At 42.8% G+C, this 17,992-nt stretch overlaps 2 protein-coding genes across 8 annotated transcripts in view; both read left to right on the forward strand.

Annotated features, from left to right (window-relative positions):
• The window catches only part of SUN1 (Sad1 and UNC84 domain containing 1), a 30,788-nt gene extending 24,605 nt beyond the window's left edge, over positions 1-6,183 (forward strand). For all 7 annotated transcript variants that reach the window (XM_084295909.1, XM_084295910.1, XM_084295908.1 and 4 more), the window contains 6 exons: positions 822-1,076; positions 1,585-1,669; positions 2,254-2,369; positions 3,020-3,187; positions 3,920-4,012; positions 4,432-6,183. In XM_084295909.1, coding sequence (XP_084152035.1) covers positions 822-1,076; positions 1,585-1,669; positions 2,254-2,369; positions 3,020-3,187; positions 3,920-4,012; positions 4,432-4,545 — 831 coding nt within the window. In that variant the 3' untranslated portion in view covers positions 4,546-6,183. The remainder of the gene's footprint in view (positions 1-821; positions 1,077-1,584; positions 1,670-2,253; positions 2,370-3,019; positions 3,188-3,919; positions 4,013-4,431) is intronic.
• Positions 6,184-6,674: 491 nt separating this feature from the next.
• GET4 (guided entry of tail-anchored proteins factor 4) lies at positions 6,675-17,914 on the forward strand. The gene is made up of 9 exons (XM_084296364.1): positions 6,675-6,850; positions 9,796-9,874; positions 10,301-10,382; positions 11,344-11,493; positions 13,160-13,298; positions 15,160-15,300; positions 15,384-15,459; positions 15,871-15,943; positions 16,576-17,914. The coding sequence occupies exons 1-9, from the start codon at positions 6,696-6,698 to the stop codon at positions 16,662-16,664; spliced, it is 984 nt and encodes a 327-aa protein (XP_084152490.1). The 5' UTR covers positions 6,675-6,695; the 3' UTR covers positions 16,665-17,914.
• Positions 17,915-17,992: the final 78 nt, after the last annotated feature.

Genomic DNA, 17,992 nt, shown 5'->3' on the forward strand with positions numbered 1-17,992 from the left:
AACATGGTGATAGTATTCATTTTAAAGAACAGTAGTGTTTTTGGTAGTGGTACTGTGACATTTTTTTCCATTACTATGTGGCGTCTTATCAGATGAGTTTGTGGTTTGTTTTCCACAATGGCAGTTTTATTTGCATTTGAGATGATGCAATAGCAGTTGTGTGTATTGTACATTGCTGTTACAGCTGGTGCTACAGCTGGTGTATCATGTAAATATGGAAAGGAGGTCATGTAAAAGCTAGTGAGGTTTTTGATCTGAGACTTATTTAAAAAAATAAAAAAAAATCATTCTCTATTTTTTTGATGCCTTCTGTAAGGTTCAGTTTGAATATAGACAATAAAATATAGGTCTAGATTCAGGATTATCCACTTTGACTAAAATACCATATCTGAGTGTCATCACAAGATAGTCTAGCTACATGTATGTCTACAAATCAAAGTATGCCATAAGCAAGTGACTTAGTGATGTGCTTAACTAGGCCTAACAGGTACACTGCTCCCCTTAAGAGTTGAATGTTGCAATCAACTTATTTTTGTTCTGAAACAGACCCCCTAATGTAAACTGCTAGATTGTAGGGCTTTGTTAGTTGTGCGCTGTTCACCAAACCAGGTAAACATCCATTTTGTCCATGTCTTCTGCATACCTACCTTATCTGTTGTTCCACTGTAAGTCAGTTTAGTTAAAAGACATGTGAAATCTAGACCTAGCGGTACTACTGGAAATATATATGTTGATTTTTCACATGTGCCTATTATATACAGATGGTATTACTTATTGGTTTATAAAGACTAATCAGTTCTCTTGTTAATGGCTTCTACTAGGTAGATGCCCAGGTTAAAGAATCTGTCAGGATGATGTTTTTTGGTGATCAACACAAGGACTTTTCTGAATCACTTCTCCAATGGCTTACATCCAATTTTGTGACCAAAAGTGACCTGCAGACTTTGCTGCAGGATCTGGAGCTGCAGATCCTGAAGAATATTACCCAACATATGGCTATTACAAACCAAAGAGTAACATCTGAAGTAGTAACAAATGTTGTGAACAATGCAGGGATCTCTGGAATCACGGAAGCGGTGAGTAAAATTAAGTGATAAGTTCAGACAAATTGTCCTTTATAGGCATTTTGTGGAGCATGACTGTCAGTATAAATGGTAGTGATTTTTAAGAGATTCAAGAAAGAAACTGAAATGGGGAGAGCTACAGAAAATGGTTTCAGTGAATTCTTACAGCACTTACAGCCACTGTGAATGTGCTTTTTTCCCTGCAAAAGTATGTTATCTCCAAACTGGAAAAATTCCCAAAGTACAAAAAAAAAAAAAAAAGCTCAATGATTTCAGAAGGTGGGGAATGAATGCAAATTCTGAAGAAAAACATCAGTCAAGACGCAGTATCTATTTGTTTTAAGCCAATAACGAAGCATTTAAAAATAGCTTCTATGTTGACAGAGGCTTTCAAAGACTTGTGATGAAGTATAACATCTCAAACTTAAGTTTGTGACTTCACAGGTGTGTGTATATATCAATTTTTATCATTTGATATTAAAACATTTCTTTCCATTCTATTCTATGTGTCCATCTGTAGCAAGCACAGATTATTGTAAACAATGCACTGAAACTCTACTCTCAAGACAAGACCGGTATGGTGGATTTTGCCTTAGAATCTGGAGGTAAATAGTAGAGGAAATAATATAAATAACCTGAGTAGTAAAAATAGTGTTTGCTACAAATCTTAAAATGAGGGCTAAAGGGTAGAGAGCATCCTTGTGTATCACCAAATGGTCAGAGTACTGCAGTCTGTGCATATTGTTTACAGGGTCATATACCAGCCACCTACTTTATCACAGCTGAAAACAGGTGACTCCCAGTGTACGCATGGACTGGGATAGAATAACTTCTAAACATGTGTAACTGGATAATTGAGAACCATGGATCTGTATGTGTGGGATGTACACATCACTGAATTCACTATAGAAAATACATGCTCTTTCAGCCCTATAAAACTAAAAACCTCTCACATTTTCTTTAACTAACATTGTATTTGATAGAAGCACTGCACTGGAAAATGAGAAAATTGGAAAATTATTAGACCAACAATACCTTTACTAGTTTAGTTTTTTTTTTTTTTGGGGGGGGGGGAGGTGGGGGGGAAATGGTATATTCATTAAGCTACACAGACATCTCTGCCTTTACAAAATAATTCTTTACTCCTTCCTAAAGACTTATTTCTGCTAACTTGATTTTCTTTTTTGAGGTGGCAGCATTCTGAGTACTCGCTGCTCTGAAACCTATGAGACCAAAACAGCGTTAATTAGCCTCTTTGGAATTCCTTTATGGTACTTCTCTCAATCTCCCAGAGTGGTGATTCAGGTAATTAAAGGCCAAGTAAACAAATTCAGTAACATTATCTTGCATTGAGTGGTCTGAGTTGTTTTTGGATGCTGGATCTTTGTCTGTAATACACTGTGGGCAGTGGGAGACAGGGATATTTTGAACTTATTTCTTGAAGTTCAGTGGCATTGCCCATGCTCTGCTTTAGAAAAACTAAGGTTCTCATAGCAGGCTTGAGTGGTGTATCGGACTTCTGTGAAGTGTAAGCACTGGGAGGATTCCTGTAAAATAAATGAATAAATAAAAAATAAAATAATAAGCTGGCTCTTTGGTATGTTGGCAGTGGTTCAGGCAGGTATGCTGTCTTCCTAAAGAGTGCAACTAAAATTGTGCAGTCTATATCTTCCATTTTCTGTAGCGTGAAATTACACAGTCCTGCTAACACAATTAAGTGTCATCTGATGTTGTTTGTCCTTCAGAGGCAGGAGTGAATTTGTAATTAAAATCAAAGTTGTGAATATGACTTTAATTTCTACCAAATAGCAAGTGGCAGGACATAGTCTATCTTTTTAAGATTTCTCATGATTCAGAATTCATTACAAAAAATAACAAAATTCTTGTAATTGTTCTTGTCTTGTCATGTTCTGTCCCCACCCTCCTGCCTCCTTGCCTTGAAATCTGTTGTCTAGCCGGACATGTATCCAGGTAACTGCTGGGCTTTCAAGGGATCGGAGGGGTATCTTGTCATTAGACTTTCCATGAAGATCTATCCAACTGCCTTTACGATGGAACACATACCAAAAACACTTTCACCATCAGGAAATATCACCAGTGCTCCTAGGAACTTCTCAGTATATGTAAGTCTTCCTAAACTTAAGTGAAGTTTGTAAACGTAAAGAATATTTGTGATGCATGTCTTGAAAAATAAACAGCTTGAAAGAGAACAGCTAAGAAGAGAAACGGATGTTTGTCATTGCTCTTAGAATTGCTTATGTTCTTGATGAGCTTTGAGACCTAGAAGTAAGCGCTAAAACTAATTTGGGGGGAGTTGTATTTGCTTTGTCTTGCTTGTGTAACAAGTTCCTTTGGAGGGAGATGATGATTTAAATTATGTATTTAGTTGTTTCATACACCTTCATCTGTCCTCCCCTCCCCAATTTTAGCTCTTCACTTTATTTATAATGCATCTTAATTTTTTTTAAATAGATCTTTCTTAGGCTATACAACTGCAGTAATAAGAGTCATCTGCAAACATCTGATTCTTGGCTTCTGTCTTGTTTATAACCATGATGTTCTCTCATTCTTGTTTGTCCTGAACACTTTATATTTTACACTACAATAGTGGTTCTGCTGTAGAAATTAAGGGGGGTGACTAAAAACTTGAAAACATAGCACAGGTATTTGCAATGTAGGAAACTCCAATGTGCAGCCATGCCTGAACTAGCATTAAGTTGCGCAGGAAACACTCTGATCCTGGTTTGATAGACTTCTGGGTGCAGCTTGTTGATACTCAGTAATGTAGATACACTTTTAGCTTTTTTTTCCTTTAAAATCGACATTAAAACAAAATCTTCATCTTATTGTTACAGGGTTTAGATGATGAATATCAAGAAGAAGGCGTACTCCTAGGGCAGTACGTCTACGATCAAGAAGGAGAGCCACTGCAGATGTTTCCAGTGATGGTGAGTCTGGGTGATGGGATTTGAATTGTCAGGTACAGTAGTGCCAGTGAAGAAAAGGGCCTTGTTCTCTGTTGTGCATTGTAAAAACAGAGGTAGAAAGTATCTGCCTGTCTACATCAATCTGTGATCTGAGTAGATGAGAAGGGAGGAAAAGTTTGTGCCATCTGGACACAAATGGTGTGAAGATAATAAACTTACGAAGAGAAAAAAAGAAAAGATAAACTTACTTCACACTTCTAACTCGATTAATAAACAAGCAGTTGCAAGGCAAAGGAAGTTGTTTTTTAAAGTGGTATAAATTTTCCAAGGCATAATTTAATTATTAATAGAAGTTTGTAGTTGCAGGAAGCAGCTTCAGTTGTACGTGTTCATCGTAGAAACCTAACTCTGTTTTGTGTGTTTGCTTTTTCCTTCTCTAGGATAACAGTAACAATGTATTCCAAATAGTGGAACTGAGAATTCTCTCTAATTGGGGACATGCTGAATATACGTGTCTTTATCGGTTCAGAGTGCATGGGAAACCTGCCGAATAATCTACACTACAGCTTGGGCTGCTTTGTTGTACATTTTGTTCTCAATTTGTATATACCGGAAAGCCTAGAACACTGGAATCTTTAAAGGACAAGGATGCAAGATATATACTACGGAATTACCAATCCTCTGATAAAGGCAGAAGACTGTCAGCAGAAATGTATAAAATAAAATTTATTTGCTCATGCTCAGCTTGTAATAGCCAGTTAGCTTCATATTTTTGTGTCCATGCTGAGAGAAATAATGCATGCAAACTACTCTGGTTCTTAAAGCGCAGTTAGCAAACAGGTGATATACCTATTTTATTACAAATGAATGTATAGGGTTTTTAAAAAGAATAAAAACCACACTTTTCTGCAACTAGGATCTTTTTTTTTTTTTTTTTTTTTTTAATTCAGGACTCAACTGCATCTTTGTTAGCTTGGCACCATAAGACAAATAATGTAGTACACTTTGAACACCACCTGCGGCTAAAGGTGTCCTTCAGTTGACCTTTTTTGTCCTTCTGCAGGATCCAAAAGGGCTTATTCAATAAATGTTGACTACATAATAAATATTACTATCAGGGAAAGTTAACACAACCAAAACTAGTTTAAACACCAGCGACTGAGAATGCTTTACTGCAACTTGTGGCCATGAATTGTTCTAAAAGTCAGGGATAACTTAAAATTACTTTAAGGGTTTTTACCATGGCAACTTGATTAGTTTAACTGCTGTATACTGTTTACTAAGCAATTTAGGAGGCTTATCAGCTCTTGTACGAGCAGTACATCCAACAAGGCTGATTTGGAACTAAGCCTAGAGAAGAAAAATCTTAATTTGTCAAAAAATGTCTTTATAATAATTCCTTAATCTGGTTTATTTTATAGTCAGTAAATGTTGTGCTGTGATAATGCAGGATGTGGGAAATACAACTGAAGTAGAGCTCGTTATTTAACATGCACAAGACAGAGTTATGCTCAGTGCTGCTGTATTGGGATATATGGGTATTCTTGAGATCCTCCCCTGAAATTTGAAGATGAGATTGGTGTCTCAGTCTTGTGCCATTTCCATGTAGAATGTGCTGAGACTGCTTTAGGGCCGGCCTCCTTTAGGATTGCTACTTTGGAAGATCCTTTTCAGAAAAGACTCCTAAAATGCACTTGTGTGCAGAATTTTTATCTTGCTATTACAACGCATTTTATAGTTACCTGCGAACTGTTAACACACTGAACTGCTGACTGGTTTTCTGAATAGAGCTATATGTATGTTGCACAACAGTCCTCGAATGTTTAAAGTCTCTGCGTGAAGAACTTTTTTTTCACTTGAGCTAGAGACAGAACCTATGGCCTATGCAGAGGAGTTAGATTACACATGTACAGGTGTTTTCATATTCTATGTTACATATTTAAAATTAGAATTATCCTGTATAAATTGAAATTAGGTAGCTAGGGTGGGAATATTTTGGATAACACTAACTTATTTTTTAAAAAGCAAGATAGGACTTTGTGCAATGTATTTTTGTAAATGCTTTTCAAATTGTCTGTTACTTTGCTGCCTCCAAAACTGACAAGATGCTATTGAAATGTTTAAATAAAGAGTTTTAATTTTTGAAAGTGCATGTAATATTTGAAATAAGAAATAAAGATTCTTTTTCTGTATTTTCCATGACCCGTTTAAATAGCTAAGGAGGACAGATGAGACTGAGCCTTACCAGGAGGCTGAGAGACCTTTTGCCCTTCGCTGTGCGAGGCAGGGGGATACCCGGATGGCTTTAGTTTTATAATTACAATTAATGTAGGAGGGCTGTGTGATGTCAGGCAGCACGGGCACCTTAGGCTGAAGGTGTAGTTATCACTGCGGCATTCCTGGTGGGCAAGACTGGAGCGGGGAGGTTCTGGCAGCTGAAAAAAAAAGACTGAAAATGCTTTTTAGCAGGCCTGTCCCGCAGTAAATCACCTTCCCTATGCCCCCTGCCCTTCCCTCCCCGGGAGCCCAGAGTCAGCTCGTCCCCGCCCCGCCCTCTGGCGCCGCTCCGCGCAGCCGCGCCTTTTGCCCCTCGCCGGCCGCCGTCGCAGTGGGCGGAAGCCGGGCAGCGGAGTCGCGACGCCACTCCGGGCGTGCGTGCGCATGCGCCCTCCCTTCCCTTCACCCCCCCGCCTCCTCCGCGTCGATGGCGGCGGCGATTATGGCGGCGGAGCAGGAAGCCGCGAAAGGCGGCGGCAGGAACCGCGGCGGCGTGCAGCGCGTGGAGGGCAAGCTGCGCGCCAGCGTCGAGAAGGGCGACTACTACGAGGCGCACCAGATGTACCGCACGCTCTTCTTCAGGTACGGCCCGGCCCGCCCTGCCCCTCCCCCGCCCGGCCTTCCAGAGCCTTCCCACGCACCCTACCCTGCTGCCGCCCGCCGCGCCCACGCCGCCTCCGCATTGGTCGGAGCCGCTGCCTGTCTCCGCTTCCCGCCCTCTCATTGGTCCGCGGGAGGGGCGGGGCGGGGCGGGCAGCCGTGTGGCAGGTTAGGCTGAGAGGCCTGAGGGGGCCCGGCCCGCGCTGAGGGGCAGCGGCGCCGCCGGGCCGGGGGGCGCTGAGGGGGCGCTGAGGGCCTGGCCCCGGCCCCGGCCCCGGCCACGGCCACCGGGGGTGCCCCAAAACAGCCGCGGGGCACCGCCGGTCACCTCCGACAGAGCCCCGTTACAGCTCTCCCCGTCAGCGCGGTGCTCGTGCTCACGGCCGTGACGAGGGGAGCAGGCCCGGGCGCTCATCCCGCAGCCCCCCGGTGTCACGGCCCCTCACAGCGAGACGGGGACGGGCCCGTGGGTGTCCTCACAGCAGGAGCCAGCCCCTGGGGACAGAGTCCTCGGTGTGTCATCAGCAGGGCCAGAGTCCTGGCGCCCTGTCCTTGCTGCGTTGGCCACTTACGCTGCCAGCATGGGGGGGCTGCCCTGCTGCCCGCACTCAGCACCGTTAAATGAAGGCAGTCGTGTGCTGCGGCACCCTTCTGGTGGGGTCAGCGAGGGCACCGTCACAGTCTTAAGACTTAAATTGCGTTGGAGAATAAATCCGAGACAAAGCGTGGCCTGTTTCATAGGAGGGATTATGCGATGCGGTGGCTGCAGTGGGGGAGATGGCTTGGCTCAGCAGGTCACTTCTCATCCAGTGTTCTCAGTGTATTAGCTCACATGCTTTGCTTAAGCCTCACTGAATTAATTTGGAATCAAAGTTCCAGTCTTTTCCATTTTAAATGCAGGAGAAAGAAGGTGCCCAGTTAAATGGAAAGGTGGTATTTGCGTAGCTAGGAAGGCATTTCCTTCCAGGCAAAAAGATGTAATGGGACTGTGGAACTTGTTGGGAAAGTCACTGAGGCCAGGAAAGAGTCCAGATAGCCTTGTCTGGCCTCTGTAAAACGTGTTACATGTAAAGTTTTCTCGAAAGATTAGCACAGAGTGAGGCGACTGCAGCTGCGGAATTGGACTGGGGATACCCTGTGCTTGTTCACCGTAAACAAAACCAGCCGGTAAAATACCAGTCTGCTCTGTCATGAAGTGCAAGTTAAACTTGAAATCCTGACTCGGTTCCAAACGTCATAAGCCAAAATGTGTTTGAGGCTGGCAGGGTGTTACTGCTTGGTTCTAAATGACATTTAGATCAACGTAATTAATATTTATTAAAAATTCTTTGTAGTAAAAGTTCTTTCCAAAAATCCCAGCACTTTTAATAATTATATATATTTTAAAAGTTAACGTATTTTATATAGTAAAACTGTTGACAGTTTCTTTTGGTGTTGGCTGTAATAAGTCCCAGATTAGGAGCTCCTAAATTACTCTGGGAATCTAATGAAAATGAATTTGTGGAAGTGGAATCCAGTGTGAGATTTGGAGTTAAAATGTAGGAGCAAACGTGGATGTGAGGCCAGCTGTAAAGGTGCTGGAGCCGCCGAGCTGCTTGCCTGATGTGGGAAGCACTCACTGTGGTGATCACAAATCTGAACTGCTGAGGGTGCTCGCTCTGACAGCCCCACTGCCACGCCATCCGTGCTGACCGCATTGCTCACCCGTTTGGACAGACCTGGGTGGTGTGCGAGGTGGTGAGCGGGGCAGGAGGACTCTGCCTCCTCCCTCGTTCACTGTCAGATCCGATTTTACCAGTAGGACTTGTTCCCAGGAATGTCACCCTGTGACAGGAACCTCACGTGCAGCACCAGGACACTGGGGAGCTACCAAGCGCTCCGTTTCCCTGCAGGCAGTGCCCCCCTTGCCTGGCGCTGCCCTGGCCCTCGGGAGCAGGAGGGTGGAAGCAGGGGCCCAGCACAACCAGCTGTTGGCACAGAGCAAGAGCTGCAGGTGCTGAAGCCGTGCGGTAGAATCAGTGCCTTATCTTTGACCTGAGCACACTGCCCGCTGTTACTGACTAGTCAGGAAATGTGTGTTTTGAGAAGCAGCTGAGAGAAATGGGAATTGGGAGCTACGTCTGCTGCCACTCCTCAACCACTTTTATAGGAAATGCCAAATTTCTGATCTAGAGATGTGACTGTCCAAGACCTTCAGTTGCCTGTAGTGGTGACGTGCAGCATGCTGTAATCACCGTGCCGTGTTAACAGGTTCCTGTTCTTGATGTGACTGTTGGGACCAAATTCTGTCCTGCTTCATTTCTTGGTTAACTCCCAGCTGAGGAAGGCAGAAGCTGCAGCAGGTGCATCCCAAAGCATTGCATTTAAGAGAACACTGTCACATGTTGCATGGTAAATCTTGCTGGCCACTCGTCTCTTTCTAGAGACCACCAGAGGAACCGGCTTCCTTGGTTCAGCAAAGGGCCTGCGTGTGGCTGCTGTCCCCTTGCCGGCAGCAGAAGTGGCGGTCAGAGGCGTAGAAGGGCAGGAAGCAGAGCTCGGGGAGGAGGCTGGAGTCACTTTGTATTCCTTACGCTGTCACTGTGCCTGCTTTCCGTGTAGTAAAAGCTGTGCGACAGTCTGAGCTGCGCTTAACAGCTGGGGTTAATGCCTTGACATCTTTTGCTTAGGTGAACTTCTGGGATCATTTGTGCCTTGCTTCAGCCCAGATCAGTTTGGGAGCTCGGTTTTCATCCTTACGCTATTTGCTCGTATTCCATCCAGTCACAGGCAGAAACCAAATCACAGCAGCAACTAAAGGAACGTCATTATTGAAACTAATCTGATTTAAAAATGAATGTCTTGCTGCCTTTGTTTTAAATGTCACTGCTCTTTAATCCTTTAAATGCAGTTCATTTAAGCATACACCACTTTGGTGTTGTTTTCAGGTATATGTCACAAGGAAAACACCCAGAAGCGAGAGAGTTAATGTATTCAGGGGCTCTGCTGTTCTTCAGCCACAACCAGGTATGTCAGTGCTCTTGCATGGGGGTCAGGAGGGGTTATTGAAAGATTTTATAGGGTGAGCACTGAATCCTCAGTGGCAAATGTTTGGGCTAATTGCTTGGTGATCTTTTGCTTTGTCTCTTTGTTGAGCTGTTCTCCACAAAGAAGGATTATTCCAAGCTGGGACACAAAGTAGAAGTGTTTGTGAGCATCCAAACATGATCTTAACCAAGTGTTTGTTTTGCTTTCCTGAAGGCTTCTCTCAGATGCCATTGAGTTACTGTAGACTTTTGTAAGGGAGGATTGAAATTTGATATCTGCCTTAGCTGTAGCTGCTGATAACAACATTAATATGCCTCTGACAAAATTCTGTTGGAGGAACAAAACTTTTCTTGATGTTTTCTCTACTGCTATGTTCATTACTACCGGTATGCATCTATTTTGTAGCAAAACAGTGCTGCTGATCTGTCCATGCTGGTTTTGGAGTCTTTGGAGAAATCGGATGCAAAAGTAACAGACGACCTTTTAGGTAAGGTGACCTTTGATCTTGCTTTGGTGGTGTTTAGGTATGTTTTCACCTCACAGGGGCTGTTAAGTCTTGAAACCTGCAATCCTTTCTGTTTGTCGTCCCACATGGCTAAGGCATGGAGATAAACTGAGGGAAAATTTTATTAGAGGATAATGGGTTCCTGGTAACTGACAATGCCATGAGCAAGGGGACATGCTTAGAATAAACATCACTGTCTTACGGCATCCTCCGTTCTGCAATGCAAGGGTAATGTTTTGTCTGCCCAGTCACTCGTGTCTCCAGGGCTTTGGTGGATGGTACTTGCCCACCCTGGCAGTGTGGTGGTGTGCGCAGTGAATCAGCCCTTCACAAAGAAATCTTTCTGCTCTGACTCTGAGATTAGGTAAGCAGGGAGTTCAGGAAGACCCTAAAAGCTGCGTGGCCAGACAATTGCTGCTGCATGGGCAAACTGCTCCTCTTAACAACTGCGGCTGGAGACAGAAGGGACAGAGGCTGCTCTTTGCTCCCTTAGACAAACTCTAACATTTTTGTATCCCACCTTGGACTTCTGATGGTCCTTTTCCAACCTACAGACTGTCCCTCGCAGCTGCCCCATCAATGGCAAGCGCTCCTGTAACCTGAAATCCGTCGTCCCCTTTGGGACTGTGCAACACTCTGGGATCCCTGCACCAAACTGTGAAGGAGGGGAGCTGTCACCAGCTCTCTGCAAGGCCCAGCCTTTGGCAGTGGAGGGATCATTGCTGGCTAGTGGATGTGGGATTGACATGATGTATGCAATGTATTTGCTCAAGTTCAGTGTCATGGTTTTAGGTTTAACATGTTTCACAGAGACTGAGAAGGGAGCTTACAGACAAAACAGCACTGTATCTTAAGTGTTGTACATTAGGGATGCTCTAGAAGCAGCAGATCATCCATCCTATTTCTCTTAATGCTAAATATTTGTGAATGTTATTGCTTCTAGAAAACTTGGCTAAATTGTTTAGTTTAATGGATCCAAACTCTCCTGAAAGAGTGGCTTTTGTATCCAGAGCACTGAAGTGGTCTAGCGGAGGATCAGGAAAACTCGGCCATCCCAAATTACACCAGTTACTAGCAATTACCCTCTGGAAAGGTAAGCAAAATTAAACTGTTTTTTGTTTTTTTTTTTCCTGTGTTTTGTTTTGAAAACATTGAAAGTATGATATTATAGGAGACCTACTTTGGAAATAATCTACAGAAGCTGAGATGACAGTGTTCTGCTCTTACCTGATTTTTGGAATAACTTCAGTTTAATGTTACTAACAGAAAAATTAGGCCTGTGGCTCTATGTTAGTGCAGAGTCCCAAACAGCTGCTGGTAAAGCTCTCTGCCAGAGGAAGGCTGATCCTTTGGACACTGAGGTAGTTTGATTAAGAGTCATTAGAAGGAAAATTGTTGGGGAGCAAGGCTGTTGTGTTGTTTTGTTTTGAAATCCTGGATAAACCCGAGAAAGATAAAAATACAGCACACAACACAGTCCTTGGATCTGCAGTTAGGTACTTTGGAGATGTTGAACAGCAGGCATTTCAGAATGAATGCTGTTGTATTAGATTTATTTGGGATTGTGAAATGGGATGTCAAATAAGCTAACATGCACTAAATAATTATTTTAATTGTAGTTGATAGTCAGTTTTTAAAATCTTTTGTTCAATACATACAAAGGTGAATGAGAACAGTTCTATAAATGCCAGCTCTCCTCTGGTTTCCTGTGAACTAAAACCAGTGCAGGCTTACTTAATGAACTTAGTAAGTGAACTTAGTTCACTTACTTTAAATTTTCCTGTAGCTGTAATTGATGATCATGGCTTTGTGTAATAGTCCAATGGTCACCATTCCAGCTTATTGCCTTTTGGTGTGCCATATGAAACCCTGTAGCTGTTCTGGTGGGACTGATGTTGGTTTCTGATGGCTGCTGCCAGCCAGAAAGGGAAGATTTTCCTCAGTGTTAAAAGTTAAAAGCTGAGATGTGATTAGGATAAGAAACGGTTGCATCCTGAAAGTAAAAAATCCGCATTTCGTAGGTGTCTGCTTGCCATTCTTTTGAAGATCAAAGTGCACATTTTCTTAGTCTCTAGTTTTTGTGATCCATTAGAAATGCTGAGATCTTTCAAGCAAAGCTTTACATTCCAAAAAGAGAAGCTTTCCCGTTTTGATTTGTCATCACATTAGTTTTGCATGATACTTAGCTTCAAGTTAAGTTCTAACAAACCATTTCCATTTTTTGCACCTTTTTTTCTGCATAATTGCTGTTCTCTTCAGCACATGGAAGCAGTTTTAATTTTGGTAGCAAGAGTGGGCTAAGCTAAAAATAGGAGATGCCTTCTTTCTGTGCACTTCAAATGAAAGATGCTGAAGGTGCAGTCGGGCTCCGTGGTACACATGCTGTGATACAGAGTTGCTGGATTTCTTTCCTAAGTGCTGCTGACAGCACGTGAAATGTCTGCGTGCTGTTAGACAAAAGGCTGTGACCACAGCTCAAGCTGCTTGTCCCAGCGGTAGCCGTGCTTTGTGGTGGCATTGCATGAATTATACTTTAATAGCACTTACCCCAATGCATTTAGGATGGCGTATTTATTACCCCTTTTATAAGTTGTCTGTAATTTACATAGGAAAATGCTGTCTCTTTGCTAGTTGTCTTGTTTACATACCTTGTGTGTATCTCTCTTTCTAGCTGTCGTGTGCAAGCTTAACAAATGTGTTTTTGTGTTCAGCTGTGATGAACTGATTTCTTAAAAGCCATTTTCTTTTTCCTTTTGTAGAGCAAAACTATAGTGAATCTCGGTATCACTTCTTGCACTCCACAGATGGCGAAGGCTGTGCAAATATGCTAGTAGAATACTCCTCATCCAGAGGCTATCGCAGTGAGGTGGACATGTTTGTAGCACAGGCAGTCCTACAGTAGGTGTTACAATTTTTTAACTGTTTTGCTGAGATGACGCTGTGTTTGAGGCCAATCTGATTAATCACAAGAACTGTAGGATAACCATGCATCTTTTCTAAAGCAGCTGTAAAACTGGCCAGAGGTTCCAAAACTCACTTTGTGTGGTAACAATAGAAAAGCATCTTAACACTGGTGTGTTGAAGGGGTGAGAGTGGGGTAAAATGTACGAAGGTCCAAGCTTTCAGTGTAATCTGTTTGACCTTGGAAGCACAAGTCTTTCTTCTTGTTTACACTGCTTTATGCCGAGTTAGGACTTATCCTAGATGGTCTTACCAAGGCTGGCACTAAGCAGGCTCTGTATTTACATTTGGCACAGTACTTGCTCTCGGCCTCGTTGTCCTGAGATAATTAACATTGGTTAACCCTGGTTTATGAGCAGCATAAACCGATGGTTTAACAGAGTTGCTGGTGGCTTTCATTTACTTTAAGCATTTATTTTGTAGGAGGTGGGAATGCAAGCTATTACATGCCTTCGCAGAGCTCATGCACAATGAAGGCTGACAAAGCCAATTTTACCGAGTTTAATCAGTTGATGGCTTTCTTCAGTCAGGGAAAGCAGCTCACGGAGGAGTCTGAGGAGGAGGTGGGGACAGGACTGTGCAGCAGGGAGTCAGGAGAGAGTAGGTGTCGGGGGAGAGGGAGGAGGTGAGAGCAAGTCTGTCTCATTTGGCAGCCTTCAGCTGTCATGCAGATCTGTCCTGCTTTCCATAGCTGGTTGCTATAGATTGCAGCGATGTTGAGTGGCAGAAAATCCTTTATATAGGTCCACCGTATGCAGAGCTCAAACAGTTATATGGGTCTTTGTTTGGGGGGGAAGAAATTCTGGGGAGAGGTTACGGGTAAGGGATTATTTTTCCAGTGTTTAGACAGAAGCACTACTACATCCTTTACTGGTCTATATCTCAAATACCATACTAAATCCTCTTAAGTAGCAGTTTGTAGTCTAATACAAATAATTGCAGTTCCTTGCTCAGCACTAAGGCACAAGAGCCCTATGCCCTGCACATCCGAGGGTACAGATGTGGAGCCTGTGACCAAGACTGAGACTGCTCGTGGCAGCCTTCCAAGTGCTTGCTGACAACGTTTGTCCCAGATAAAGTCTCTGAGGCCTCTGGGACTTGCAGAGATTGCCAGTTAAATTAACGGACCTGAGGAAAGATCTGATCAGTCTGGGAAATCAATCTAACTCATGACAAATGGCTGAGGGAGCCAAAGTGCAGCTTTAGTATGAGACTTAGAGATGTGTATTAAACCCATCAGCATTCCTGATGCCATGTTAGTTTGAGTTGGCACTAAGGGAATGACTGAGTTATCGGACACTGACAGATAGGTAATGAAAGGAGATGTGTTTGGGAGGGGATGGGGCCAGAGGGAGGTCTTTAACTAGGTTTTTACCTCAGCATCATAAACTCTGGAACAATAAATGTGATGTCATGTTTAATTAGAATCATGCATTAGCCAGTCTTTCTCTGTTTTGATTTAATTGATGCTGTCTTTGAGACACCTGTGCTGTATAAAATCTGCTTAGATCTTGGTTAAACTCGTTCTATTAATATTTAATGTCAGTTCCCCTTGAAACCCACTTACTCCATAGTGTAATTTAGTAGAAATTTTCCCCTTACTCGGTTGATTTCCAAACAGTTGCCAAAGTTGTGCATTTGTACCAGCTGCAGTAGTTGCCATCAGTGTGAGCCTGAGAGGGCTTCAGTGCACAATTAAAGTAGAAGTTGTCGAATGCTTGGCTTTCCTTTTCTTTCTGCAGGTGAAATTTCTTTGCCTTTTATTTTTAACTTTCCCTGTTCTGTTTTCCTTTTGCAGATTTCTCTGCTTAAAAAATAAGACCAGCGCATCAGTTGTTTTTACAACATACACACAGAAACACCCTTCAATAGAAAAGGGTCCTCCCTTTGTTCAACCACTGCTAAACTTCATCTGGTTCCTGTTACTGGCCGTCGATGGGTACAGTCTGATTTTTCTCACTTTCTTCTTACTTTCCTTTTCAGTGGTTACAAAGATCACATTTTTGGTTGTTTCCTTTCTAGGGGAAAACTAACAGTATTTACAGTATTGTGTGAACAGTATCAACCGTCACTGAAAAGAGATCCCATGTATAATGAGGTGAGTTACCAGTGACTACAAGCAGGATTTAACCTACAGCATTAAGGAGCAGCTGACTGTCGCCTGCTCCGTGACTTTGCAAACCACGCAGGTCACAGCTTGCGTAATCTGAGACAGCCACCAAAGGGCACTGGCTTTAAGCATTTCCTCTAAGCAGTGAGATGCTGGTAGAAATTCATACAGTGCTTGTTTTATATTTGACAAGTGTGTTTTAGGAGTGCAAATGGAAAGCCATAAATGTGTAATGCAGGGCATTTTAATTTTCCTTGATGCCTTATTTCAGAAGTAGGGGTTTTGAATATAGCTTGTAGATAGAAGTCAGTGAGCTAGCTCATGTGGTATGCGTGCTGCCTGTGGCGTTTCCACCTGTAAATGAGGTAGCTGACTGTTCTCCACCTTGTGTCGTTTCAGTACCTAGATAGAATAGGACAGCTTTTCTTCGGTGTGCCGCCCAAGCAGACATCGTCCTACGGAGGATTACTAGGTAAGGTGTATGTCAGCAGCTGTTTATACAGACAGCCCGGCTTTTCAGAGCTGCGCCTTACATAAAACAGGTGTGCTGGAAGCAGATCATCTATTCTGATAAATTGTTTTTTTTCATAGCCTGTAGAAGCAATCACTACTATAGAATACATGATTAATTGTTGCATGTGAAATTAATTTGGTGATGCTGGTAGACTTTTCCTCTTTGAGACAGGGAGAAGCCTGCAAATGATCTTACAGTTAGTGTCTGATGCTCTGGTATAACTTCCGAATGTAAAGGAACATCTTATTTGTGTTCAAGCTTTATTTCCTCAGACTTCAGTAGCTGATTTTCCTAAAGTACAGTCTGTGGTTTTGGTAGAGCTCTAATCAGTGCTGATGTAAAACAGATGCTTCCAGAGCATTCGTTTATGAAATGCTGACACTGGTACTGGCTTTCTACAAGGAATTATAAGGAACAGAGAAAGCATACAACCTTGGGTGTTTTTTTACCAGTGTACTCTCCAAGAAGGAATACTATCAAAATACAGCTTCCCAGATCAACTAATTACTAATGGGAACTGGGTTACAATTGAAGTTTTTGAGATGAGAATATAAAACTGGCAAGGTTGAATGTCCTGTATTTTATTCTAGGAAATCTTTTAAACAGTCTGATGGGAACTGGAGAAGATGATGACACGGAAGATGGTCAGGAAGATAGCAGTCCTATCGAACTCGACTGAATATTTTTGTCATTGGGTGCCGTGTAAATCTGATGATTCGATGACTCCAAAGACAGTTTTGGAATTGAATCCTGCAGTTGTTTCTTGGTGCCTAAAAGGGCTCCTCCGGTCTTTTAGAAATGGTTGCTGAAATGTTTATAATGTTCGGTCTATATTATTTATGTAAAAAAAAAAAAAAAGAAACCAACAAAGAGTAGCCAAGAGAACCAATCGGAGCAATTGTTAGCAGGTTTCCGATACAGCAGCTGGTGACTTTGATTAAACTATAGTCTTCTACGGTTTCTGATGCAGTATTCCCTTTTGCACAATAACTCAATAAAGCAAAACTATGGGTCTTCTACTTCACGGCCTGCCCAATACCATCTCTGTTACAGGAAAGCCTCCTTGACCTCTGCCACCTCTGAGGACCATCTCGAGAGGCAGGGTGAGTTACTGAATAATTTACTTGCGAGGCTGGTGCCAAAAGTACTGCGCGATGAGCCAAGCAGTATGATACGAGCTGCACATCCAAGAGACACTGATCCCAGGAACTCGCTTCCACTGCAGCGAGTAGCAGACACGCCAGTCGTGCTGCCTTCCAGGCTGCCTAGGAGCTGGCACTGGCTGAGCCCACGCCTGGGTTTAGCTGATACTTTCTGAAAAGCACAAGATTGAATTGCTCTTGAGTAAAAGCTGATCAGTGGAAACCAGGTAGTTGGCTTCCACATGGATCTCTTGCCTAGGTATTAAAATTTGGCATCCAAAATACCTCCTCTGACTCCTGGCTCTACTCCTTTGGAACAGATTCTTTTTCAGTGTAAGTTCACCACCAAACGTAAAAGTGAATTGCCACAAACAGCGTATGCATTTAACCTGCAGCTACATGTAAAGAAAAGGGATACTGCAGAACTTTTGGTTCTTTATGATATATTTATTTTTCTTGGGTGATTGATTCATTTAACACTTCATGTAAAAAGAATAAATCAATAAATAATGGAGTAACTTCAACCCCAATGGTAGGCATAGCAATTCTACATCTCCTCCTCTTTGATGCAGCACAGCGGATGTCAGTGGTACAGCGAATGGATGAAATGGGGAAACGCTTTATTTTTTCATGATGAAAATAAGAAGGCTTAGATTAATAAACAGCAATCATGCATGGGGGAGGGAGGGATTAATACAAATTTATTGACTGTAAGGAAAAAAAAAAGGCATTGAAAGGCAGACTTTGTGTTAATTGTGAAGTCTCAAATAAACACTTTATACCAGGATCTGCGGTAGTGCTGCTTTCTGAGGGTTTTACAAGCAGAGATCTTACTTTCCTTGCTGTTTCCTCTCCCGCCCTGCAT

This window comes from Netta rufina (assembly GCF_964035555.1).
Source record: "Netta rufina genome assembly, chromosome: 15".
NCBI lineage: Eukaryota > Metazoa > Chordata > Aves > Anseriformes > Anatidae > Netta > Netta rufina.